General features: G+C 44.9%; 1 protein-coding gene across 2 annotated transcripts; it reads left to right on the top strand.

Annotated features, from left to right (window-relative positions):
• Positions 1 to 26,907, top strand: LOC130405062 (heat shock 70 kDa protein 12A-like). 2 transcript variants are annotated; one of them, XM_056610024.1, is made up of 12 exons: positions 1 to 400; positions 11,412 to 11,488; positions 12,035 to 12,162; positions 15,322 to 15,508; positions 16,033 to 16,137; positions 16,455 to 16,571; positions 18,556 to 18,727; positions 23,978 to 24,064; positions 24,956 to 25,060; positions 25,400 to 25,658; positions 25,865 to 25,968; positions 26,232 to 26,907. In XM_056610024.1, the coding sequence occupies exons 1-12, from the start codon at positions 361 to 363 to the stop codon at positions 26,861 to 26,863; spliced, it is 2,013 nt and encodes a 670-aa protein (XP_056465999.1). In that variant the 5' UTR covers positions 1 to 360; the 3' UTR covers positions 26,864 to 26,907. The 2 variants fall into 2 exon arrangements, with proteins under 2 accessions (XP_056465999.1, XP_056466000.1); XM_056610025.1 differs by lacking the exon at positions 23,978 to 24,064.
• Positions 26,908 to 27,453: the final 546 nt, after the last annotated feature.

Raw genomic sequence — 27,453 nt, 5'->3', positions numbered from 1 at the left:
CCAACACTTTGGTGGAAGTGGAAGCTTGGGGTTCACGACATCCTCCTCTCTCACTCTCTCCAAATGGTGCAGAGAATTTAGCCCAAATCCTCACATTCCCTCCGTCTTTTAAAAAACGCCCAGCCGTAGCCGCCTGCAGACAGCTGATGCTGCTAAACAATCCGTTCTTCTTCTGAGATAATAGAGGGGGATCACAAAAAAACAGGAGAAGAGGTTTAACGGGGTGCGGAGGAACTAACGCATAGGGTGTTTTTCACTTTTTTTTCTCGTGTAATAGGGTATTCCGAATAAGAGACAAACATTGCTTGGTGTGGCTGCATAGCAGAGAAGGCACACGAGGAGGAGACCCGGCGGGATATAATGACTGAGAAAGAATCGGCAACTGAAAACCTTATATCAGGTAAAGACTTAACGCCACAACTTTGAGTTTGCATTGGGAAATGTGCTTTCCGCAGTCAATGCGTAGACACGACTAGGCTGAGCGGTGGGACCCAGGATGCGACTGCTCTGTGACTTACTACTATTAACGCTGTGATTGTAAATGCCTTAAATGTTTATTGTGACCTTTGCTGCAGCACAAGGCTGCGTGGGGAGAATTTCGGGCATTCCCCGCCTAGCCGCATTGCAATAAAGCCTCGCCTGACGTTACCTCCAATGGAGGATCGTTTGATGTGCAGCCGTGGTTACGCAACGACTCTTTCGCATCTCATCTGGCCGTGTAGTCGACATGTAGGTTATATTTGTGTTATTTATTTCCAAACGTGGTGTAAATGTGGCCAACGTCCACCATGTCTGCCTCCTACATCACAGCTCACTTCAGCTCCTAAATAACGGTGCAGAGTTTGGTCACGTGGTCCCGTCCCACAGGAGGCTTGACTCAATGCAGCAAAAGTCTGCCTGCCTCATCACTACTCCGGTGACTGGGATGTCTGGCCCCGGATCCAGGTTCAATGCCCCGATAACCCTAAACTAACGAAGGGATGTTTTTTCCAGTTATCCACACCTTTTAATTTATTATATGTGTATTTATCCAGACTTGAATTGATCAGGCACTGCCCAATGAAAGCCCTGCAAGGCAAGTGGAGTAATCTGCTAATGTACCAATTCCCCGATGTCGAAACAAATTGATATCCTCCTGACTCATCTAAGTGTCTAGCCTAGCCTAGCTTAGCATAGTCGCTTGTACATGGGAGCAGTGATTGAGGGTGGGCCTTTTGGTTTGGGGGGGAAGGTGGGACCTGTTTGAACTACCACCCCCCCCCCCCCCCCTTCACACCAGAAGTCCTCTCAGCTGCCACATCTTGCATTAGCATGAAAAGCTAGAAGCACATGCATGATGCACCCCCCCTCCCTAAACAACATTCCAGTAACATGGCTTCACCGGTCGCACACCTCCATCAGTATCATCAGACTACTAGACTCTTTCTTTAATGCCGGGAGGGAGTGGGAGACTTCTGCAATATAGCTCCACTCTCACCGGCTCAGCTTTCAAAAATACCCATCGTTCTTTTAAACTCTGTCTGGGCTCCGAGCCATTGACCTTCCCTCCCCTCCAAAGAACCTGTGGAGGAGAATATACGGGGTTGCAGCCCGAACTTGATGACTCACTTAATAGAATATCGGAAATCTGCACTTCTACTACTCTTGTTGTCTTTACAGACATATTTTCTGTATCTTATTTTGTAATGCTGTTCTTGTTTTTTAATTGTATAGTTTTAAACCTACTACTGTCCTGTGCAGAAGCCACACATCATAGGTCCAATCGGGGATTAATTAAGTGCAATTGTCTTATTTCTTACCACAGACGATTGCCATTTACATTACCTCAGAATGACAAGTTAGTAGTAAACCAATTCTGACACAAATGTTAGTTTGAGTGGGCTGGCAGGCAAATTATATTTAAATGAAATACTGCGGGCCAGTGTTCTGGTGTTTGGGAGAGGAGAAGAGGTTCTTTGTTAGGGGCCACATTCGACCAATGCTAGATTCATGTGTACGTTATGATCAGACATCCAATAAGTCTGATCTTGGACATAAGGTTTGTTGCGGGCAGTTTCTATCTAGTTGGAAGATGCTTTCAAGACGATTGCATAAAACATTTGTAATCTTTTGAAGACCTTCTCAGTGGTCTCTGTTCTCCTCCTCTCAGAGGGAGAAACGGTAGAGAAGAGATGTAGCTGGACTGTGTGTATGCAGGGATACACACTCAGGACATTAATAATTCATAGCTCATCCTCTGTAGCGAACAGCAAGTTGTGGAACCTCAGCTGTGCCCCACTTTTGGCCAACACAAAGGTGACCTATCTTTCGGTTTCTATGTGGCCGAATGGTAAACAAGTAAATAACAAGTCTTCTGCAATAGGGAAACTCTGGCACTTACTATAGTGTGTCTAATGCGATCGACGTATCATTAAGTCAATGCTGTCCACTTTCTGAAATACCTTCTTTATTTTTTAAAGACTTTCATTTATATTAATGAGTTTAGCTGAAATTATATTATAAGTCAGTCGACAAGCCATTTGTCATCGGGAGACATGGCTTCTCTGGCACATCCAGTGCTAGAGGGTCAGAGTCATGATTATATTAGGTTGAAGATGATTGGTTGCATGATAACGACCCAATTAATGTATTTCCATGTAAAACCCTGTGATATATTTCCATCATTACTGCAGAATACAAGCCTTGGAGACCCATTACATTTATAGAGACTTGTAGTTACTCGTTGGAGAGAGTGTACCGTAGTTATAGGAACAAAAGGTTAGCAAGGCTAGTGTTTGTTCTTATTAATGTTAGTGGATCGTAGTTTCATCAAACTAAAATGTGCTATTTTGAAAATGCATCCCTGTTGCTGTAAAGTTTGCATCTTTCTGAATCAATGGGTGTCCCCGGTCTGAAGTAGCGAGAGATGTAAACATAGAAAACAAGTTGATTCCAGCAGCACTCGACCAAATTACTTGATCTACGAGGACTGATCCTTCTTCCAAGTGGGCAGATATCGACCGATGAAGGGCTCAAGGCCTTCTAATGAGTTTGTTCATTACGAGTCCAGACGCTAAATTCCAGGTGGAGATCTTAATGAAACATCTTAATAAGGTAGTGTTGGTACATGAGTAGGTTGGGTGTGGAGGGGAGTATTTATCAATACATGTTCAGAAGAGTCAAATGGAAAAAGGTCAATTCAGAAACACTTTGGAGCTAGCATGCACATTCAGAGGAAACACCCAATGGCTACAGGAACAAACTGAGGACAAATACCTGAACATAAGAAAAAGAAGAATCTTATTTTTTCATTTATAGCTGAACTAACTGAATCATCATTTTGTATTGGAAATGACAATTATGAAAGTGGAAATAATTCAATCAAAGGCAATGTGAGACTATTTTAGTACAAGCTATTTCAACTTCTCTTCTTCCTGGTGTTTAGAGATTAGAACCAGACTGTATTTTAGCTCAAAGGCCCTCTTCTGCATGTAGTCACACTGAATTATCCTGCCCATGCTCATTAGGTATAGAATGGAAATGTATGATTTGTATAGTTCTCAATTTTTCTACTTTTATGTTAAATAATCAAATGCGCAGCAGCATCAAGATTACATCAATCACACATTGTGTAGAAAATAAATATATGTAACAATGTAAGTATGAGTTAAGGTATATTAAGCGTGTGTGTGTGTGTGTGTGTGTGTGTGTGTGTGTGTGTGTGTGTGTGTGTGTGTGTGTGTGTGTGTGTGTGTGTGTGTGTGTGTGTGTGTGTGTGTGTGTGTGTGTGTGTGTGTGTGTGTGTGTGTTGAAGAGGGGGGGTTTTGTTTGACACCGAGCTAATTCTGAGGAGCATGGCGTTCTGAATACTTTTCCAGCTGTGTATAAGAATGTCTGTGTTAAACCAAACAAAGTTTAACAACTTGCCTATGCCGTACGTCACCAGTTTGCCGACCAACGCCTCCAACATAGAATTACAATTAGAATTCCTAATTGTACTTTGTGTTCTCCTTTGAAGAGCCTGCTGAATGTTTCTCTTTCTCTCTAGGCTGACAAACAGCTCTGTCTGTCCCGGGCCGTCATGTCTCCAATACAACCAGACCCCATTGTGACACAGCACAGATGTGACATTATTCACGTCTGTGCTGAAGGAATATAGACTCACAGTAATGAAGGGAGGCCTTTTAGAATTAGCATTAGCATTAGCACTTGACACAATTCATTAATTGAACTTCTGTGTTTGTCTTTGTGTGTGTGTGTGTGTGTGTGTGTGTGTGTGTGTGTGTGTGTGTGTGTGTGTGTGTGTGTGTGTGTGTGTGTGTGTGTGTGTGTGTGTGTGTGTGTGTGTGTGTGTGTGTGTGTTCTTGCCAATGACCAGGAAGTTATCAGTGTGAGGGTCAATAGGTTGTTGTCCAATGTACCGCTTCATTCAGAGCAAATGAACATCCTCTTTCATTTTCTGCAATATTTTCTAATATTATTCAATGGAAATACTTCATTAAAGGAAAACTTCTGTATTTTTCAACCTTCAAACCGATTTTCTGAACATTTGGGGTATTTGGGACTAATGAGGCAGCTATTGTTCAATTGGTCCAGTATTTTGTGAGAACACTGCAGCCCTAATCTGAGCAAACAGACTGCCATGTAATCCTTTGGGGCAATAGCCTACCATCACTGTATGTCCTCTTAATGTGCTCATATTTGCTACTGACAGGCTCTGGTTATATTCTAACATTAAGGAAAGCATTCCTACGGAGAAATAGTTGGCTTTGCTTGATCCCAGTCTGTTTGTTATTGTGTCCAACCAAGTCTCACTCAAGGAAGACATTGTCCTATTGTCACCACATTCTCAACTCTCATTCACCACAATCTTTTTAATAACACTAAGCTAGGCTTTCTGTAGTCCAACACAAGCTCTGCACTCTGGCAAGACTTCTTCTTGAGCGAGACTTGGACTTATTTTGCTACCAATATTGGGGTTTGACAACATTTGTGTTGCGTTGTTTGTGGGGAACACGGCAAGGTATTTGTTAATGCACCATAACATGCTGAAACTGTTGATGAATGCAGAGTAGAGCAGCCAACATATGTAGAGTGTATAGTGAATGATAATGGGTTATCTCAACCAAAATACATTATCTCACAATACTAAAGCATATGATCTCACTACCAAAGTTAATTATCTCACTACTAATCTAACAGCAGCCCAGGGTAGGAGGAGGAAGATGGAAGGCATAGAGACTATGAGATGACTAAGTACATTCATCTTCAGGACAGCGGAGGTACTGGTTGTTTTGCAGGCGAGCAGATGTTTTCTCTCATCGTTCTCCTCGTAAGGAACACGGGTCGGATCAGCCTGTTCACTGGTCGCCTTTAGCACATGGAGGCAAAATGTACGCCCACATGTTGAGTAGGTTGACTCCCACGTAAGTTATGGGTTACTGACGTTGAGAAAGCATAGCAAGAGAGTGATGTGTCCTCCAAGTCCCAACAAGATGATAATTGGTTGCATGTGTAGCCTGCAGTATTCACAGTATGTAAACAGACTTGATTATTTCCTTCCACATCATAGTTTTCACACCTTGCTCACATTGGTGTGAGTGTTTGTATACTGGATTTTGTACACAAGCCAGTGTCATGTAGGCGTAGGAGGATTGACTGAAGCCGGTTGGTAAATAGGGTAACCTGGCTCTACCCCCTAGCACCCTACCCCCCCCCCCCCCCTTCTCACTCCCCTCCCCCCCCCCCCTTCTCACTCCCCCCATGGGAGGGGAGTGAGAAGGCTGGGCTGCCTTAGCACTGTAGCCAATCCCCACTGGATGCAATGTATTTCCCTTCCACCCACCACTCTATCTTGGTAACATCTGTGATAGCGTTGGGAAGGATTCAGATTGGAATAAGGGCATTCACTCTTATTCACTTTTGTCCGTCAATTATCTGATATGGTTAACATAGACATACATTATGACACATACAAGTGAAAACTTTAGTTAGAAAAGTTTAGTAGTTTAGTTTCCAGGGCATACAACAACCATACTTTATTCAGTGTTTTCCTCAATGGTAAATCACTCCTCGATAGGTATAGATTTTGCAAGAAAAATGTTGTTCAAGCATAATAGTTTGAGGTGTGAGAGAAAACTGAATGGGACCGCATTTGTGTTTGAAATTCTGTGAAATATACAATCGTCCATTGATGTTTTAGGGGTTAGTGTCTGTGATGCGTTGACAGGTCCAACACAATGGGGGCTCTATATTTATCAAGCTCATGTTGACACGAAGGGTCTTAACCTCTGCCTGACGTTTTGGCGGGCTCTCGTTATCGGCCTCTCCAACGCAGAAGAAGAGAAGGAAAACGAAGAAGAAGGAAGGAAGTCTATTGTTTGGGCTCTTCTCCCGGTTCCTCCCGCCCTTCGCACTCCTTGGATATCTGCTCTTTGTTCCTCTTGCCAGCCGCTTCGCTGTACTCGGCCACGCTTATACCGTCGTCAGAGCCACTCAGGGCCAGTTTATTGTCTAGTTCTTTCCCCGACCACATAAAAACGATCGTAAATCCATTGCGGCGCAACTTCCGACTTGCTAGCGCCGCTGGGTGCAGGTGGCTTCACCGCCACTTCCTAAGAACAGCGGTAATTTAAGTTTCCTTATTTGTTTCTCCTTATAGAAATGACGCAACAACCGGCTCAAACAAACCCCTTTTGGAGGTCTTGTCGTTTCGTCTTACTCCATTGCATCATAGGACCGCCATCTTCTGGGGCTAGTGCCATTGGAATGCCATCGAGTGCCATTCCTGGGGAGCCATAGGACTTTTTTCCTTATCTCCCTGTGACTCTCTAGAGTGGGAGCAGATGTTAAGTCTTCCTGGTGACAGATGTCAAAATCTGCACTTTGGTCCAGGAAGTTATGCTCTGGTGTACTCGCTTCCTCCTCATTATTTTAAACTCTGGAATAGAGTTTAAAATAATGCAGTATTTGCAGTATTTTACCTTTCAGGATAAACTGTTTAAACCATTGTATTTGTTATTTGTCATGGGGGCAGGCAGCAGCATACCCGAAGCCAGATTCCCTCCGCCCAGTAACACAGTGGATTGCTTGTTTTCTTCAACCTAGAAATGGGTATCCTCCGGAGATATCATGTACTCATGTTAACGCAGTCACACAAGACTCTTAATTAACCACCTTATTCACCTGTTCAAACCTTATCTACAAAGCTAGCCAAACTTCAAGAACTGCTTATGTCAACGGGATGGTCTTGTAGTGCATAGGGTATTGGTTGAAAGCTTCTGTGTTTCTACCCCGATGTCTACAGTCCACCTGTAGGCATAATTTGGCAGGATACCCTTACCCCTACCTGTTCCTTAAAGGTATCTAAGACACATCTTTGGCAAGCGTGGATAAAAGTGTCTTGATACAATTGACAAGTTAATATCTAAAACAAAAACGGAATACACACACTACGCACGCTATCCGCAGAGGTTATTTATCCCACTTAACCTTCAAGCTTATCTCTAGTCTACTGCATCAACAATTATTAGGTCTGGGTTTGTCTCTGTGTGTGTGTGTGTGTGTGTGTGTGTGTGTGTGTGTCTCTCCCTCTAGTGGCCCCATCTGTTGTAAAGGCTGAAATTGTGTATGTATGTCTGGGATGACTGCCTACTGGAGTCTGTCTGTCTACAGTCTCTCCCGCTCTCTCTCTCTCTCGCTCTTTCCCTCTCCTGTGTCAGGCCACTTGCTGTGTGGTTAAGTGACCTGAACGGTGCCTCTGATTGGTCGGGAGGAATGGGACGTTCTCCCCAAGAGAAAAAGAGACGCTCACTTTAACTTCACAACATCACCATGAATGTGGGCCTTTGATGGTGTGTGTGTGCGTGCGTGCATGCGTGCGAGAGAGTTTATGGAGAGGGGTGCATGTGAGAATGAGTGTGTTTGTGTGTGTTTGAGAGAGAGTTTGTCTAATTTGTTGGTGTGTGTGTGATGTGAGAGTTTTCATATGTGTGTGTGTGTGTATCCCTGATTCCTCAGTGTTCTTTGTAGGTGCTGAGTGGGCCCCCTCATTGTGTCCGCCCGGTTGCTCTTCATGTGAGCTGCCAGTGTGTCCTGGAACAAGCCACTGTTGTTGGTCCTTGAACGTTTTCCAGAAGTCTCTTTCAAACGGCTCACACAAATTAGTGGCACTTTTAGATGCCACACGGAACCACACGCAAAAACGGCACAGTTTTCTTTTTGTGGTTTACCTTGACACACACACAGACGCACGCATGCACACTTCAACCAACGCAACACACACACGTCGACCAGCTGATGCATTCTGGAAAAGCTGGAAGTTTCACTCAAAAGAAGGGCAGAGCTATAACCATTTGAAGAAGGTGAAAGTCTCCCTCGCTTTCCTCGCTGTCATTTTATAAACCCTCCTGTCCCTCCTTTTTATTATTCACTGCCTTTGGTGTCAGCCTCCAGCCCTCCATCTCCCTCCTTTCTCTTTATCTCACTCCTCCCTCGCTCTCCTCATTTTCTCTCTCTTGCCCTCTCTCTCGCTCTCTCTCTGTTCCTGGAGTGCAGACCGCCGTCTCTGTCTGCTGCCGTGGCGACGGAAAGGGGTGGGGGCAGTGGTGATGTCATTGCTCCCTGAAGTGCTCAGGGGCCAGGGGTTAAAAGCATGGATTGGATTAGCTACCCCTGTCTCGCCTTTTTTTTAAGATTTCAATAAAGGAGAGTAATGTGGGGAGGGGTTCACCGACAAGATGGCCACCACTTTATTAGAATATCTCCATTCTCCTTTGCTTCAAGGTGACGGTGGATGAAAGTGTTGTTGAGAACCGGTTTTTGATCCTAAACTCTGCCTGGTCTCTGTACTCTGTTTGAGTTGGCGGAGACGTCAGACATAACACATCAGACTGCCTAAGATTAATCTTTTCTGTAAAAATATTAAGGAGCTGTTCTCTGTTGTCTTGATATAAAAAGTGATAAAAATCACGCATGCAGACCAAAATGTAAAAAAAAAGATGGATCCTGTTCTAGTTTGCACACAAAATGTATCTTTCATGTAAAGAAATAAATCTACATCTTATGTTTCACCAGACACCGATAATACAGATACGTGATGCAAGTGTGTAATGGTGTAGCTATTAACAGTACACGGGAACAGCAGAACTCACCCTGTGTTTTGGTTATTCCCATGGTTTCTGGACCGGTACCCCAATTGTAACCATGGTAACATGGCTTGGCACACAGATTTTCATGGTGACGTAGCAAAACCTATTCAGGGACGCTGGGGGAATACAGGAAGATTGACTTCCTGTCTGAGGAGAGTAAATTCCTCCACTTCCTGTCAGGATGTCAGTCGGCAGGAAGTGAATATCACCATGGAAATCTTCACTGTATGTGTGCAGTGGGATGCATTGGTCAATCATTTCTGTGATTGTGTGTGTGTGTGTGTGTGTGTGTGCACATAATGTGTGTCTCGCTAAAAGTGTGTTTTGAATTTGTCCTGCTAATGTCCACTTGTGTGTGTTTCTAGATTTGGGTCTGTAAGTGATGTGTGTGTCATCTCTTCAGGGCACTGCCCATTCTAGGCGGCCTCTTTTCCTCTCAATATGTCCTTGTTTAGGTTACACACACACACACACACACACACACACACACACACACACACACACACACACACACACACACACACACACACACACACACACACACACACACACACACACACACACACACACACACACACACACACACACACACACTCTATTACCTTACAATTAAGAAAACTTCAGTTAATCTCTTTTTGAGGATAGACTGAAGGCCCTTCTTCAGAACAGAAAACACAAGCAACACAATGGGGTACTACGTTCCATCCTTAACCACATTTCTGGTACGGCCTCTAAGGGCATGAAAACGTTGCGGCCCTCAAATACCTGACTTCTATGCAGCACCGTGTTGTATACATTCTGGGTGTTGAGATTGGACTTTTTGTTTCAATGTTTGTGTCCTATTGAACATTTGTAAGGGTTTTATTTATTTTTTAAGAGAACTCATTTGAAAGTTTAAATATCTGTTGGCTTTGCTTTCTGGAACACAATATCCGGGTAATTAAAATTTTCAAGCACAAACCACTGGTGCTGTATATGGCACAAAGGAAGAATCCAACATATTTTTTGCAGACAAAGAAGTAAAAACATGAGATGTCAATCTCATTTGCAAGAAGATTTCGCTGTAGGTCTGCTCCATTCAAATTCAATTTTTGTTTCAGCAGCGCGGGGGAATAAACTCAAGGTTGAGCGAGCGGGATTTTTTTGTTTTGTTATGGTGTTTATTTTATTTATTTCATCGTTTTTTGGAATCGGGCGTTATCTGAGGATGGAAGGACGGACGGGTGTGTGGGTTGGCGTGGCCGAATGAAGCCCATCCACAGGTGGTCTGGTAATTCTGCGGCGGTAATTGCCTCGTAAAGTGTATTTACGTGCGCATAGACTACTCATCCGCACGGCGGGGGGCCACGGGACCACAGAAAGAGGTTGAGCGCTCGCTGAGGAAAATGGGAGGGATAACGCAGCATCCCGCGGTGAGACCGTTCCCCCGGACACTTACTGCACATGGCGGGAATACTGTGATTGTTGTGTTGTGTGGGACGCGCCTCTTTTTTGCCAGCGCCATTAAGATCCACTAATGAAGATGATGGAGCCCCGGGAGGAATTGAGTGGTTTAATCTTTAATTCAATTGAAATGTCATTGTATGTGTCTCTTTTAAAAGGCAGGTGACATGGGTGCATTTGTTCCTGTTTTGAATGGACTCGAAGTTTCTGCTGAAATCACTTTGATCATTTGTCCTGAAATGTTCCAAAAGAGAGGTGGGGGAAAAAAAGACATTGTCACTTTGGAGCCACAATTGTGAAAAGCAAAAGATAGTTTTGTGAGTGCTTCATCCTCATTTTGCTAGAAAATGGGTCCTAGAAGTCTGCTCTATCTATCTTCACACGCATGTGTTTTACCTCATTACCTTCTTCAGAAGACATTTCTCCTTTTAGCAACTTTTGGATGGCAAGTCTTACTTGATGGGCACGGATGAATCCAAATCTCCAGGGTCGTGACCTCCTGGGTGTGGAAAAAAACTGAAATCGACAGATATTCGAAAATAACCGAATGAATCAAAATGTTTACCAATGTTCTCTGTACTTGTGAATATGATTAGACAGTGTGTGTGGTTGGCTGCCTTTTCCTTTATCCATGGCATCATTCGTCATTCCTAACACAGAAGGGTTAAAATCGTGTGTGAAGTTAACCGTCGCTATTCTAACGATCATTTAGATCCCAAATGTCTGGACTTGACCCTGTCTACCCGGTCCACTTGTGTCTTTTGGCTGATACTGTGTTTAATCTAATACTGTGTTAATCTTGTCTTCCTGTGTCTTCTGTTTTTTTGTATCCATCTTCAGATGCAATGGCAACTCCTTCTCCTGCCAAAAGTATGGGTGAGCCCGGGATCACCCCGCTGTCTCCCTCACACATCCAGGTGAGAAACAGCCTAACCCTCCCCCCTTTTACCCTAACCTCACACATCCCGTGAGAAACACCCTAACCCTCCCCCCTTTTACCCTAACCTCACACATCCCCGTGAGAAACGACCTAACCCTCCCCCCTTTTACCCTTCCCTCACACATCCCGTGAGAAACGCCCTAACCCTCCCCCCTTTTACCCTAACCTCACACATCCCCGTGAGAAACACCCTAACCCTCACCCCTTTTACCCTAACCTCACACATCCAGGTGAGAAACACCCTAACCCTCCCCCCTTTTACCCTTCCCTCACACATCCCCGTGAGAAACACCCTAACCCTCACCCCTTTTAGCCTAACCCTCACCCATTTTACCCTACCCTCAAACACCAAGGTGAGAATCACCTCACCCTCACCCCTTTTACCCTACCCTCACACATCCAGGTGAGAAACGGCTACCCTCAGCCCTTTTACCCTGCCCTCACACATCCAGTTGCCGAGCACCCTTCTACTCGCCCCCCTACACTGGGTTTAACCCTGTCCCCTGTGTGTACCCGCCCCCAGCAGGAGGACACGGACCAGGTCCCCTCAGGCCCCTCCTTCGTGGTGGTGGTGGCCATCGACTTCGGCACCACCTCCAGCGGCTACGCCTACGCCTTCACCAAGGAGCCGGAGTGCATCCATACCATGAGGTGAGCGGTCTGTCTCTCTGTCTGTGACAGTCGGTATGCCCGTCTGTCTGTCCGTCTGTTCGTCTGTGACTGGTCAGCATGCCGGTCAGCATGCCGGTCGGTCTCTGTGCGTTTGTCTCGACCCTGAGTGAATTGATGCAACCAACCAATTGAACTTAAATTTAGCCTTACCTGACTAGATAAAAATATCAATTTGGCCAGAAATGTAAAGCTAAATCTATCTTGAAATAGAATTGATTTAAGTTTCAACAATCTTTCCAACTCTTTGCCTCTTCAACCGTCACCTGTTTCTGCTATGGTTACTTTATGTTGAGTTATTTAAACACACCTGTGATGCACTGAAAATGGAAGGAAGCAGACAGGCCTGAAGGCGGGATTTAAGGGTACCAGTTAGTGAGTGTGCCCTCCTTGGAGAAGCCTATAATTATATCTTTGGCTCCGGGTCGGCTATAGTGGAGCCCTGGGAGGTCAGTCACCCTTCCATCAGTAGCTTTTCCATGAGGCCAGTGCACTGTTGTACATGGAGACAGATGGAGCGATAATGGCATGCTTCATTCATGTCCAAGGTCAGACTCGAGCCAAGTTTGGCCCCACCACCAATTAACTGCCTCATTGACTCACTAGTGTACGACCTCTGACCTCCGAGTGTAATCATTGCTAACGTTACCCGGAAACCAATGGGGCTCTTGCTGACCTATTGGTTAACACTACAGGTGGTGTTTTAACATAGAGCTACAAACAGCAGGTCTGTGCGCTTTAGCCTGCACTACTCCTCCAAACAAAACAAATACAAATACACGCCCAGAGTTTCCACTGTCTACTAGTTTCCCTTCATGCATTTTTGTGTTCGTTTTTGTTCGATATAATAACATGGTAGGCCTCATTTGGGATGCTCGACAATGATCTTTTTGACTATCATTCCAAGTTGTGATGTCATGAAATATTATTTTACAGCCAAACCATAGAATAGATGGATATAGATAGAGTACTAGGACGAAGGATAGAACATTCCTTAGAACGGTGCATTGAATAATGAATGAAAAGCGAGCTAGAAGATGTATGGCATGCTAGATAAATGGTGTGATTCACGGATTGGTAGATGGTACAGCTTAGCAGGTGATATCAGAACAGTGTTTAAGTTGGGCTTCCCTCTTGGTCACTGCCTTCAAACAATTCCCTGACCTACGGTGGGGGATGGGTGGAAGACAGTCGACCCCCTTGTGGGGTCTGTCACATTCCGTTCTTTTCTTCTGGAAAGACGAATAAGCAGTTATCAGACAGCTGCAGATTTTCACCATTCAGAGCTCAGTTACAGTTTTTTCTCTTTTACTTCTGAAAAGGAAAGGTTATGTCTGGGTGACTTCGATTTTCTTTGATTTTCTTTACTCTTCTTTCTTTTCAGACATAATATCTGTTTAAAAACTTTGATAACCTTCGAAAGAATTTAATATTGTTAACTCTGATATACATTGAAAGATTTTGAAAGGCATTCAAAATATCTATTTGAATGCCATGATAACCATTGAAAGATTTTGAATCAAAGCTAGATATTTTCTCAATGATGTATTCAGGTATGTCACAGACAGAATTGTCCCAATGGCCCAAGTGACGGCAGTGAGGTTTAAACACGACAACAAGTGTTTCTAACGGCTTTTTCATGGACAGAGTCCTCTCCAAACGCCCATCCATTAGAAAAGATGACTGTTAAGGGAAGCAGTCTCAAAACCTTCTGACCCAAAACCGTCTTTGTCTGCAGCCACACTTTCTTTTGAGAACTATTATCATTAACTATCAGTGAGGTTCCAATGGCAAAATATCCGCAAAACCCAATACAATAGGACTTATTTTGAATCCTACCATTTAACAAGCCCATACTACCTAGGTTTATGTGCAGTATCCATTTTCATTTGTTAGTCAGATTTCAAGGGTTTTTTGAAAGTTAATCATAAAATCGTTTTGTTATCGTTTTATTATCGCATTTAACTAAACATTTTCTAGGTTTGCAACGCGTGACAAACCGCCATATGTACGATATGCACGATAGCCCTGATGATGCTTTCTTTGTTTGGCCACGGCACTAGCAGCTCATGCATGGTGACTATAAATGATGTTTTAATGGCCACCATCATGGCCTCACACACAGTCCCCACATTAGGCAGATACTACCGTCCAAAGGGGATGTGCTTTTCCTAATAATAGTAGTACATTGCCGGCTAACGCCAATAATAGCTGGCCCTCATTATTCAAGAAATGCAGCAGCTTAGCTCAATTAGCCTGGAGACCGGAGCCGAGATGGCCTTTCTCCGAAGAACAGGATTTGACATGATTTCAAATGCCCTCTAACCATGTTCAGAGTAGATTTAGTCTCAATGGGCATTAGGGGGCTACATGGTTACTACTTCATCTGGTGGATGAGGGAGGGTGTTTCAATACTCTTTGTAGTATGCATTTTTGTAAGTATTTGAAGCAGTGAATACTACGAATCCTTGAAAGAGTGGTTAGATGGCATTTTTAATTACATTTATGATACGCAGTTATAAGACTGATCCTTAGATGACATTGCATTGTATTCACAGCCAAATACCGGCTGACGTTAAGAGTAGGGGCCAAGTGTCTTCTGTTGGTACAGGCTGTAAATGGTGTCTCCTGTTTGCACAGTTAATCAGACTTGATGCATGCAAAAACATGCACACAATAAACTTCTCTTCTACCAGAACAGCCATTTAGGTATTTATCAATTAACAGAACTGCTAAGCTAGAACGATGCCTAACAATCCTACCCTTAGGATATTGATTGCTCAAATTTCTTCAATGCTGCGTGTAACTGTCGGTATGTCGTATCCATCCTTCTTTCTCAGTAAGTAAGTAACAAACGTTTATTTAAATGGCACAGACAGGATGTCGCAGTGCTTTACAGCAGCATTACTAGGAGACAGTAAATGACAGATGCATAAAACCACAAAGCAGTGCTGGTACAAAGGTGTCTCTAACTGCCCTGTCTTGTATGGTCAAAGCAAGAGGGCGCCAGACGTCTGGTTCTACTGTTACAACTCATTTTTCAAAACCGAACCCCCTCTTTAAAATACGTTTTGCTCTTTTCAACAGTGGGTGTGGCTCCTTCTTTGTCTCAGTATTCCCTTTCACCTGTCCTCCAATCAGACGCTGGGAAGGTGGAGACCCCGGCGTATCCAATCAGAAGACCCCGACCACCATCCTGCTGACGCCAGACAGGAAGTTCCACAGCTTCGGTTACGCGGCGCGCGACTTCTACCACGACCTCGACCCGTCCGAGTCCAAACAGTGGCTCTACCTGGAGAAGTTCAAGATGAAGCTCCACACTACCGCGGTACTCACTCACTCACTCACTCACTCACTCACTCACTCACTCACTCTTGATTGTACTCACTCACTCACTCACCTATGATACAAACACACACCACATGCACTAATACTATAGCCCTGTGGACAACACACACACACACACACACACACACACACACACACACACACACACACACACACACACACACACACACACACACACACACACACACACACACACACACACACACACACACACACACACACACACACACACACAAGCACTGAGACTATCTAGGTCAAGGGAGAAAGAAAGGCTTAATTTGGTGAGGGGAATGTCATGTGAAATGTAGAACTATATATCATTTATAAATGAATAAGAAATCTCACAAGAGCACTTTATAATGAATAAAGCACATTCAAATCCAAGTGTGGTCACCTCCTGTGACCATACCATTATGAATGAAAGTATTGCGTTAAATGGTGCTCTAACATGTTATCCATAACATTATTACTTTAGCCGCCTCCCTCTTCTCATTATCCAATCAGAATCTGTCCACTGAGACAGACATCCAGGCAGCCAATGGGAAGAGGGTGAAGGCCCTGGACATCTTTGCGTACGCCTTGGCCTTCTTCAAGGAGCAGGCTCTGAAGGTAGAACCGTCTGCACTGTTCCTGGATCTGCATTCTGTCCTAAACGTTTCAGTGAAAACTTGACCTCACTTTCACCTTCATCATAACAAAGATCTGAATTTGATCAAACGTTGAACATGTTTGTTTTGGGTAAATCAAATATCTTTTTGCAGTTGCATGAATAGTTTGCGTTATTGATGTTATATTGGGGAGTTGTGTTGAATAACGAATTGTGTTATATTAACAGTTTGCGTAACTGATGGTATTTTTGGGTGTTTGTGTTCTAAATCCTATTGTTGTGTTTAATGAATAGTTCTTGTTACTGATGGGGTTTTCAGGAGCTGAGCGACCAGACAGGCGGAGACTTCGACAACAACGACGTGAGATGGGTCATCACAGTGCCTGCCATCTGGAAGATGCCCGCAAAGCAGTTCATGAGGGAGGCAGCCTACAAGGTACACACACACACACACACACACACACACACACACACACACACACACACACACACACACACACACACACACACACACACACACACACACACACACACACACACACACACACACACACACAGCTGAAGAATGCTTACCATGCAGTTGTACTGCAATGATGCTCTCCCAGAGATAGTGTGGGGGAGGGGGAGAAAGGGGGTGAGTGAAGATGCTGACGGTCGACAGTCGACATTAATCCAGACTCGCATGCAAACAATGTGGTGGGAGGTACACACCCACGCAGCCTCCTACAGATGTACTTGGCATTGCTTTGACCTACAGTGTGTGGTGGAGGACAGAGAGAGAGAGTGGCTAAAACGGAGATGTAATGACTGAAGTGTGTGTGTGTGTGTGTGTGTGTTTCTAGCCAGGGTGTGGCTGCAGTTCTTCCAGCCTTTAGACTCACTCACTCACTCACTCACTCACCCTCACACGATTCATGATCCTCTCTCAGCCTAGTCCTCTGCTAAATCTCTAGCTGTTGTCGGGCTGTTATTACATGATGAAGCACACAGTGACTCAGCCGTTTCATCTCCAGGACTCCTGTAGCAACGCCGCGATGGTTTAGTCCCAAGGACACTGAGATGAACCGAAGGAATAAAAGCAGGCTGATGAATGTTTCAGAGGGCGAGGTGCATCCCCTGCAGAGCGCAGAGGGAGTTACTGAGTCTTAAATCAGCTGAGAGCTGCCTCTGAGTTGTACTATAAGAGAAACGATCTTAGCATCGATCGCTATGGCCGGATCATAACGTCCGCATGGGCCGCCATGCTCGAAAAACGGGGAGCCGTGAAAACCCTGTGTGTGTGTGTGTGTGTGTGTGTGTGTGTGTGTGTGTGTGTGTGTGTGTGTGTGTGTGTGTGTGTGTGTGTGTGTGTGTGTGTGTGTGTGTGTGTGTGTGTGTGTGTGTGTCCCTGGTGACGCCCTGGTCACCTGATATCTGCAGTGGGACAGAGGGCCAGAGAGCAGGGGGGGGAGAGAGTGCAATGATGAAAGAGGGAGCAAGTGAGGAGAGGGGGATAGAGGGGAGGGGAGGGGGGGGGGGGTTGTGATAGGATTGGAGAGTGAGAGGGGGGAGTAATGGGATATAGAAAGGAAAGAGGAGCACACCATGGGCTAGAGGATGTGGGCGATGGGGAGAGAGAGAGAGAGAGAGAGAGAGAGAGAGACTACAGTGAACAAGAGACAAAGACGGATGATGATGAGGGGGGGAAAAGGAGATTAGGAGAAGGAAAGAAGGGAGAGAGAAGCGGATATTTGGAGTCGAAGGAGGGGACGTGAATAAGAAGGGATGACAGGGCTGTGGTGTAGAGACCCAGGGGGGGGTTAGAGAGGAGGGGTTTAATCGAGGCTCGCAGCAGTGACTCGACATTTATTTATTATTAAATGTTTACGACCCAGCGACCTGATAGTCCACCCACCTGGCGAACCCTCGCTCGTTGTGCGCTCCTTTTCTCTCTCGCTCGCTCATAACATTCTAACTCTTTCTACGGCTCTCTATTTATCTCCCTTGCCTAATTCCTATCGCTTTCGTGGATTACCCCCCTACATCACCTCTACATTTACCCCTCTAGAACCCCTCCACAACCTCCACATTGACCCCTCCCCTACATCACCTCTACATTTACCCCTCTAGAACCCCTCCACAACCTCCACATTGACCCCTCCCCTACATCACCTCTACATTTACCCCTCTAGAACCCCTCCACAACCTCCACATTGACCCCTCCCCTACATCGCCTCTACGAAGCGACTTGACGAGCCTGTTTCCCCAGGGTCCTCACAGTTCAAGCATAATGTTATTTATCATGGGTTCCTGACTCCTTCCTCCTTGAATTAAATGGCATCCCCTTTTACAACAACATTTGTAATATTTCAAGTAAATCTGAACCCTGACTTGTCTAAAGAGCCGGAATGGATTTCTCTGTTTTTCTGCTATTCGTTTAGTCTGGCTTGGTCACCCGTGACAACCCAGAGCAGCTGATCATTGCCCTGGAACCTGAAGCAGCGTCTATCTACTGCCGCAAGCTCCGCCTCCACCAGATGATTGACTTGGGCACTCGGACCACTCAGAACGGCCACAGCCCCACCGACAACGTAGGGGGACAGATGACCCCAGGTAGGACTCGAACCCTTGTCTGTTTGTTGGCTAGCCAGGCTTACCTAATCAGAAGTAAACTGGGCTAAGATATTTTTAGGCTATCTAGGCTTAGTTACTTTAAGGAGAGCTAAGCTTGCCATTTGTTGAATAGCTCACCTAATCAGAGGTAAACTAGGCTAAAATATTTGTAGGCTAGCTAGGTAAACATATTTGTAAGCTAGCCTAGTTAGCTTACAAGTATGTTTACCTAGCTAGCCTACAAATATTTTAGCCTATATTTTAGCCACCCCATAATTTGCTAGGTAGGTAAGGTATATGTAAGGTAGCTCTATTTGCTTATTCTAATGCTAGCTAGAATGGATTTTCCTCAAAAAAAATAAAGATTTTATTAAAAGAACCATATGAAATGCTTCATACAATATGTTTTGCAAAAAATCTTGCTTTTAAATTAGGCTGAGACAGATGACATTTCCAATGTACTTCATTGCAGTGGGCTCCCCTGGACGGAAGGTGTTCAGCCTCGCACCAATTGAACCGCTGTCAGGCAGGGACCAAGTAGCAATGAGTTTCTAGCTTTGGAGGTTTCAATCTAAAAAGTCCTAAAATGAATCAACTGTCAGGACGTGATAAAAATGCCGTCATTAGATGTATTAGATCCATTCCCTACTGATCACTGTGAGCAAGTTAGCAGCCGTTTCATTCAACCTAGTGCAGAGTTCAAGACATGAGTAGCCTTGATATCATCAGGTGGTTTATTTTCTGCGAAACAGACAGAAATCATAGGCGCTAGTACAGGGCGAGCAGAGCGCCGTGAGCCAGTGAGTGTGCAGCTACAGAGTTTCTATGCTATATGTTCAATAACAATGCATCTTTTAGCGGGAGCTTGAGCTTGTTCATTCACTCTTGGAGATTGAAGCAATATCACACCGGAGGCAGTGCTGTCATGCTAAACAACAGCATGGCTGCGGTCGCTCGAAAGTACGAGGCCACAGGCAAAGTACCGAAGATTACTGCAGCCGTGCTGATAATCATTGTAACAGCACGACCTGTTCTCGTCGTTCTAGGGGAGTTTAGATGATTTCATTCCGTTTCAGAGTAAAGATACCATGATCCTCCTGATTTGTATTTAGGCTACTTATGCAGCTAACAGTTCTACAAGAGCCATTTATGAGTTAACTGTATTAAGCCCAAACGGTTAATGATTAATTAATTAATCATTTATTTAGCTCCACCAACATCAAATCGTCCTACAACTAGACTGAAATTTTTGCCAAGCAACAGTTAAGAAAGTTAGACAGTTAAATGTGTATTTCTGGTGCCGACTAGCCAGTGCAGCAACGACTTGTTGACCGGTCGATCGTCTGGAAAATCCCTGCCATCTAGGCTTATAAAGCACATTTAAGTGGGTACTACCGTATTTTCCGGACTATACGTCGCTCCCGAGTATTAGTCGCATCAGTCAAAAAATGCTCCATGACGAGGAAAAAAACATATATACGTCGCATCGGTGTATAAGTCGCATTTATTTTTAAACATTTAAACAAGAACGTTTAGTCTGGAGAGACTGAATAAAATTGCAATAGCAATATAGGTGTGTCGGTCCCACTCGTAGTTCTGAGAGTATACCGAATTCAGTGACACCGGGATTCCACCGGACGCGTATGTATGGAAAGCCAAGAAGGCCACAATCCGGACCTAGAATGGCGCGGTAAAAGTGCAAAACCGCACGGAATCCGTGCGGTTTTGCACTTTTACCGCGCCATTCTAGGTCCGGATTGTGGCCTTCTTGGCTTTCCATACGTATGCGCCGCGGTCCTAAACCTGAGCGCACGATCGGGAGGTGGAAGTTTCGCTTTAGATGCCTTCACAAGTCCAGCGGAGGGCTCCAGTTTTCGCTGGCCAAGTCATGCGCTGTGATATGTGTGACAGCTATGTTGCACAACATTGCAGCTAAGGCTGGGGTAGCTTTGGTTGAACCGGAGAACATTGAGGACGATGACGACGAGAATATAATTTATTCGGTGGTGCAGTAGGCTTGCAGCGTTCAATTGTAGGCCTAATGAATGACGGTGCCATCTTGCGGCCGAAGATTATGTACGCACAATTTTGGCATATAAGTCGCTTCGAAATATAAGTCGCAGGGCAAGCCAAACTACAAAAAAACCGCGACTTATAGTCCGGAAAATACGGTATATAATTACTGTGGTTTGACCATGCCAAAATGTTATTTGTGCATACTAGTGAATGCTTGTGCTCTGTATTTGTATGTTTTAGTAGTTATTGCTCCACACTCATTCTCAACATGTTTGGGTTTAAAGTGGTTGTGGTTTTCTTTATTTCTGCAATTCTCCGACATCCTCTGCAGAAACTCTGATACTGTTTCAAGCCCACTCCCTTTTCAGTTCCCAGTAATAGATACCTAGCTGGTTTATTATATTCTACATCAGTTTAATAGTGTATAAGCATGGGATGTTGTCATTTACATTATACAATACAGGTTATGTACAGACTCGGAATTATTGAAACATGTTCTGCTCACCCTAAGCGTATTATTCCTCCTTGTTCATGGCAGAGCATGTGGCCACTTGGTCAATAATGGAACAAAACAAATGTGGCAACTAAAGAAATGTCAATGTCATCTCTTTTCTAAAGGCATTCAAAGCGTTACTCCTGTGAAAAGTTGTCACAGTGTTCCTCTGTTGAGGCTTTCACAACAAAAATAGCAGCTCACGTTTGAAAAGCCCCATTGATTCTATATTGATGCTGCACACAGTGAGGTCTTGTGCATGTGTTGCCCTTGTGGTGAAATGAAAGAGCTAAGGTGGTATTGATTTGAGGGAGATGGTCTGTCTTTCATATGGGAGGTCATACTATCATTCCTGTTTTTAGATCTTAATAAATTCCCTTTTACACAACGGCTTGTGTTCAATAACGAGCGGGTTCAGCCCCGACAGTTCTTTTGTTTGTGGCGTTAGAATGTTTTCTCTGTGTTCACATGGCTGAACGTCTACTTCTAAATCCATAGGGTGGAAGACTCGTAGCATGGTAGAGTTTAGGGGAAGGTACAAGGTGCTTCTTGGTGGAATAGTGTCCATAGCTAACTAGTTAATTTATATTATTATAATAGCTCGTCAATATCCTTGGCCTATACCTTAGAATATGAGGGTACTGAATGGGAAAACATCTAGCTTGTCTAGGGAGCTGCTTCATCTGCTTGTTTTGAAAACATTGTAGTCTGCAATATAAACCTAATTTGTCATCAAGCATCCAACTTTTCTGACACCTGTTTTCTGAAAATAGTGGATTATTCTTTTCACAGCACGAGCTTATGAAGCGTTACTCTTACATTGTACCCTTTATATATGGTATACTTGGCAGGTTGGGGTCCAGAGCACTGTTTTATTTAAATAGTGCCGACCCTGAGTAAAAATTGACAACCTTTAGTAGTGAAATGGCATGCGATTTAGGTCTCATGGTGAGACCTAAATCGATGATATTGATATTTACTAGTCATTTCCCAGCCTCTTTGGAATCTGACGTTAGCCATGCATCTCATGCCTCAATGGTCTCTATTAATAGAAGCATGATCAGATTTGTACCCGTAAACGCTGCTATGCCAGGACAGCCATCAGTGTTTTGTTACTAGTTCTATTCTCTATATCAGTCATTGGATTGTATGAACAATGATGAAATGACAGGTTACACGTAGAAAGTCCTACTACTGATAATGTCAGTTAATCCGGTTTCAATTTATTTTAATGATTTTACTGTTTCTGGTGTTTGGTTGGACTCGAAGATTTATGGGACATACTGTTTATATTCAGGCTTGAATTCAAAATGTAAGAAGATGAACCACATATCTAAATCAGACATTCACTCTAAAACTTTATTTTTCAGTTTTGGATAGATTATCCCAAGAATACATTAATTTTCACAATATTTCTCAACAAATACAAATGAAGGACATTCATTCATGTAATAAGATCTAGAGCTTCTAAGAGCCAAAGCTTCTCTACCCGAGTTCCAGGAAGTTCAAAAAAATTTAAATCTTCTGTTGCTCTGTGGAAGTTCAACAGGAAAACTCTTGGTTCTGCCCAGCTGCTGAACTTTCCATATAGCCCACGCCCATCCTCTGTGAATCCCAATAATACCTGACCCCTGGTCATTCCAAACCATGCAGCCTCTATCAAGGATATCTAACAGTACATTTGTTATTTGTAATATTTTGGCTGTGACACAACTCAAATGAAATGGTTAGATCAGCAATTACTCTCTATGTTAAATCTATTATAATTAAGGCCAGATTATGTTGCTTTACAATTGGAATTGGCGTCAATTTAGACCAATTAGTCCAATCAGAAGCATGCATTTGCATGTCATGTGCTGTACTCTTGGTTTGAGCGTTTGGTTATTCTATTTAAACATCATTAGCCTGAGCGTAGTAATATTTACTGGGATGACTTGCTTCCACCTTTATATTGTGGTCCACCATGTTACAGGAAATGATCATAACAGCATCTGTCGCTGTAGACAAGCCTATAACAACAGGCTTCTTCCTGCTGTCAAGTCAGTGATGACCAGGACTTCACCCCTCACCTTTCCCATAATTCTGTCCTACCAAGTGCTCTGTGGGCCATGTGCCCCTTCACACCCGGTCACTTTACTGGTTGTGGAAATAATCCGATGTTTTCGTCATATCCTGGAACAATGCGATATTTCCTAGCTTCATATCCAGCGGTTTTAAATGTAACCACAGATAGTGAAGGTCACCAATGGAAGAATAGGGTACGGTGGCCATAAGGATCAAGTGTCGAATGTATTTACGAACATAATCATTGTTCTGGTACTAGAGTGATCTTTTTCTGCAATAAATTATGTGAAACTGCTTTGACCAAATATAACGAGAATGAGGGCAAATTACACAACCACAACTTACGAGTTTGTCTTATAAAACGTTTCCAAGGGTTAAGTATGTCTAAACCATTTTCCATGCCAACTAACTTCCATGCAGCCTCCATTCCCTCGTTACTAGCACACGTTTAACCACACCGGGACCGTGTAATGATAGGGATCTGAATGCTGTTGTGACTGACTTTTTTATATTTATTAATACAAATGAAAGCTGTGAATAGGGAGAACCCAAGCTGTTGTGGTTTTTGGTTGTCTGGCTGAGCCGCCCGCTTCCCTCCATTGTAATGTAACGAAGGCTTCACAAACGCTTTCTGTTTCTCCTCACTTACGGGGACCTCTCTGTCTCTCATTAACCAGCGAAGGAGCATGGTCGGCGCAACCGGCAGAGCCGCACATTTATGGTGGAAAATGTCATAGGAGAGCTTTGGTCGGAGCTGGAGGAAGGTAGAGTCTTTGCCTTCCTTTTATTCCCCTTTTTTGCTTCTGCACATTACAAATGTTTGCCCACGTTTTGTTTGACATTGCATGTTAACTTCTGTCGCTCTGGTTGTTCCCATGCTTGTCTATGCTTTGCTTCATGCTATAAAGTGTGCATGAAGGTGAATGATGATGTTGGATGATGGAGAAGGGGGTGTTGTTGTTGTCGGTTGCATGTTGGTTGACTGTTGTCGATGACTCCTGTGACCAGCCAGGGTCAATAAAAACAAACGTAGCCGGAAAACAAAGATTTGTTAACCCAATGTACAAAGTACACTGGGGCCCATCATCCAACACATACCGTTTATAGATCCTTTTTGTTATGCGAAAAGAGTTGATATATTAATATCGATTATGCAAACAAAATGGAGACACAGCATGAATGATATATGCTTATCAAAATAAATATCATGAAGAAACGAAATGCATGCGTTCATTATAATCATGAAACACAAATTCAATGTCAAACTTTACCCTAAAGTAGCAGACCAGAAGGAGGAAAGTTTCCTTTCCTCCTCTACACCGCCCCCCTCCCTCCGTCCCCCTCTCTCTCCATCTTTCTGGCTCAGATGTAGGTCGCTAGCCAGCGATCCATCTGAAGCTTCTCAGCATCTGGTCTCCATGTGGTGGCAAGGCTTTGGTTGACTGGTGCTAGCTGCTATAGGAGTGTTAAAAACTAACAAAGGATTAAGGTTGAAATGTATTTCCAGATGTACACCATTTTTGATGTGTTTCACTTTTTGTGTGTGTGTGTGTGTGTGTGTGTGTGTGTGTGTGTGTGTGTGTGTGTGTGTGTGTGTGTGTGTGTGTGTGTGTGTGTGTGTGTGTGTGTGTGTGTGTGTGTGTGTGTGTGTGTAGGTGATCGCTACGTGGTGGTGGACTGCGGGGGCGGTACCGTTGACCTGACGGTGCACCAGATCCGCCTCCCAGAGGGGCACCTGAAAGAGCTCTACAAGGCCTCAGGTACCTGTTCCCATTACACCGAGACGTCACTCAGTCTGATCACAGTCAGAGCACTGCAAGCACATGGAATCACTGATCAAACAAATCACAAGAGAATGGATTGATAATGGAATTAATATGCTTTTCTTTTTTGTCGGTGTGATAACAATGACGATAACTACACGTATGTAGTCATGTGCCGTTTCAAATCCCCATTGTACCAGAACATTCTTTTAAAATAAACAATTCCCTTTCAACTCTTTTAATTAATATCAGTCAATCACATCTGCAGTATAGATCACTTCTGTCCTGGTTTGGTTTACCCATCGTTCCCAACTTATTTTTCTTCCCTGGTCCCAGGTGGTCCGTACGGCTCCATCGGCATCGACTATGAGTTTGAGAAGCTGCTTTGCAAGATCTTCGGCCAGGACTTCGTGGACCAGTTCAAGGTGAAGCGCCCGGCCGCCTGGGTCGACCTGATGATCGCCTTCGAGTCCCGGAAGCGTGCGGCGGCGCCGGACCGGACCAACCCGCTGAACATCAACCTGCCCTTCTCCTTCATCGACTACTACAAGAAGTTCCGAGGGCACAGCGTCGAACACGCGCTTCGCAAGAGCAAGTGAGCAACTATCTGTGTTAGTCCGTATCTGGGTGTTGTCGCGGTAGTGGCGCCATCGTCGAAGAGGGAGATCACGATGTCATTGCATCATCCTTAAAGCTTCTTCTCCTCTACTCGCTCTTCTTCTCTCTTACATTTTTATCTTCCTCCTCTCCATCTCCTCTTCCTCCTCCTCCACTCAAACCTGTTCTCCTCCTCCTCCTCAGTGTGGACTTTGTGAAGTGGTCTTCCCAGGGCATGTTGAGGATGAACCCCGACGCCATGAACGCCCTCTTCAAGCCCACCATCGACCACATCATCCAGCATCTCAGTGAGTCAGACGCACGCCCACTCTCGCACACACATGCACACACACACAATGCTCAATTGCGACCGATTTCTAGGCATTTTCTTTTTTTAGACGAGCCAACTAGTCGTTCCCAGAACGTCAGGATAACCGTCAGGGAAATTAGTCAAGGAACATCCCTACTTCCAATTAAATGGAGGTCCTCTCTATTTATAGCCGTCCATGCATTCTTAGCCAAATGGCATGTTTAATATTTCAAAGCTTTATCCTCCCCCTCCCCCCTGCAGACGAGCTGTTTGAGCGGCCCGAGGTGAGCAACATCAAGTTCCTCTTCCTGGTGGGGGGCTTCGCCGAGTCCCCGCTGCTGCAACAGGCGGTGCAGGTCATGCTGCAGGGCCGCAGCCGCATCATCATCCCGCACGACGTGGGGCTGACCATCCTGAAGGGGGCGGTGCTGTTCGGCCTGGACCCCAGCATCATCAAGGTGCGCCGCTCGCCGCTCACCTACGGCGTGGGCGTGCTCAACCGCTTCGTGGAGGGCAAGCACCCGCCGGAGAAGCTGCTGGTGAAGGACGGCACGCGCTGGTGCACGGACGTGCTGGACACCTTCATCGTGGCCGACCAGTCGGTGGCGCTGGGCGAGCTGGTGAAGCGCAGCTACACGCCGGCGCGGCCCGCGCAGCAGGTCATCGTCATCCACGTGTACTGCTCGGAGCGCGAGAACGCCGCCTTCATCAGCGAGCCCGGCGTGCGCAAGTGCGGCACGCTGCGGCTGGACGTGAGCGGCACGGAGAGCGGCGCCGCCCGCCGGGAGATCCAGACGCTCATGCAGTTCGGGGACACGGAGATCCGCGCCATGGCGGTGGACGTGGCCACGCAGCGCACAGTGCGCGCCAGCATTGACTTCCTCAGCCACTAGAGAGGCAGACGGGGGAGAGAGTGGGGAGCGGGCCAGTATTTACTTCCTCGAGGGAGAGAGAGAGAGGGAGGGAGGGAGAGAGGGAAAGGGAGGGGGAGAGAGGGGGAGGGAGGGAGAGGGAGAGAGAGAGAGAGAGAGAGAGGGGGAGAGAGAGAGAGAGAGAGAGACTCCAGCAATGACTTCCTCAGCCACTAGGGAAGGAGATTTAGGAGGTTTAAGTTAAATTAATCGAAGTTTATCCGTCTTACAGCTTACACAGTATACACACACATTAATATACACACACTACTGTCCAGTGGCATTTCTTGGTATATTCTTGAGCTGGTCTTGGTCAGCGATCTTGGAGCTTGGCTTGATGACATGTGTTTTGTGAGTGTGGTGAGTTGATAATGAGGCGTGTGTGCACCCAGTTCAACAACCCAGTAATAGGAAGATATTAGACCATAGAGGGTGCTGTACTGGGCCTCTGCCCTGTCCAATCGAGGCAGTCGGTACTTTAATCATGTGTGTCTTGTTAAACCACAGACACGCTCTTTATTCCTCGCGCATGCGTGTAAAAGCAAAGTGGTTATTCCTCGCATGTTTATCCA

The sequence above is a fragment of the Gadus chalcogrammus genome, chromosome 15, assembly GCF_026213295.1.
Source record: "Gadus chalcogrammus isolate NIFS_2021 chromosome 15, NIFS_Gcha_1.0, whole genome shotgun sequence".
NCBI lineage: Eukaryota > Metazoa > Chordata > Actinopteri > Gadiformes > Gadidae > Gadus > Gadus chalcogrammus.
Note: the sequence above shows the minus strand (reverse complement) of the source record. Positions and strands in the feature narration are given on the sequence as shown.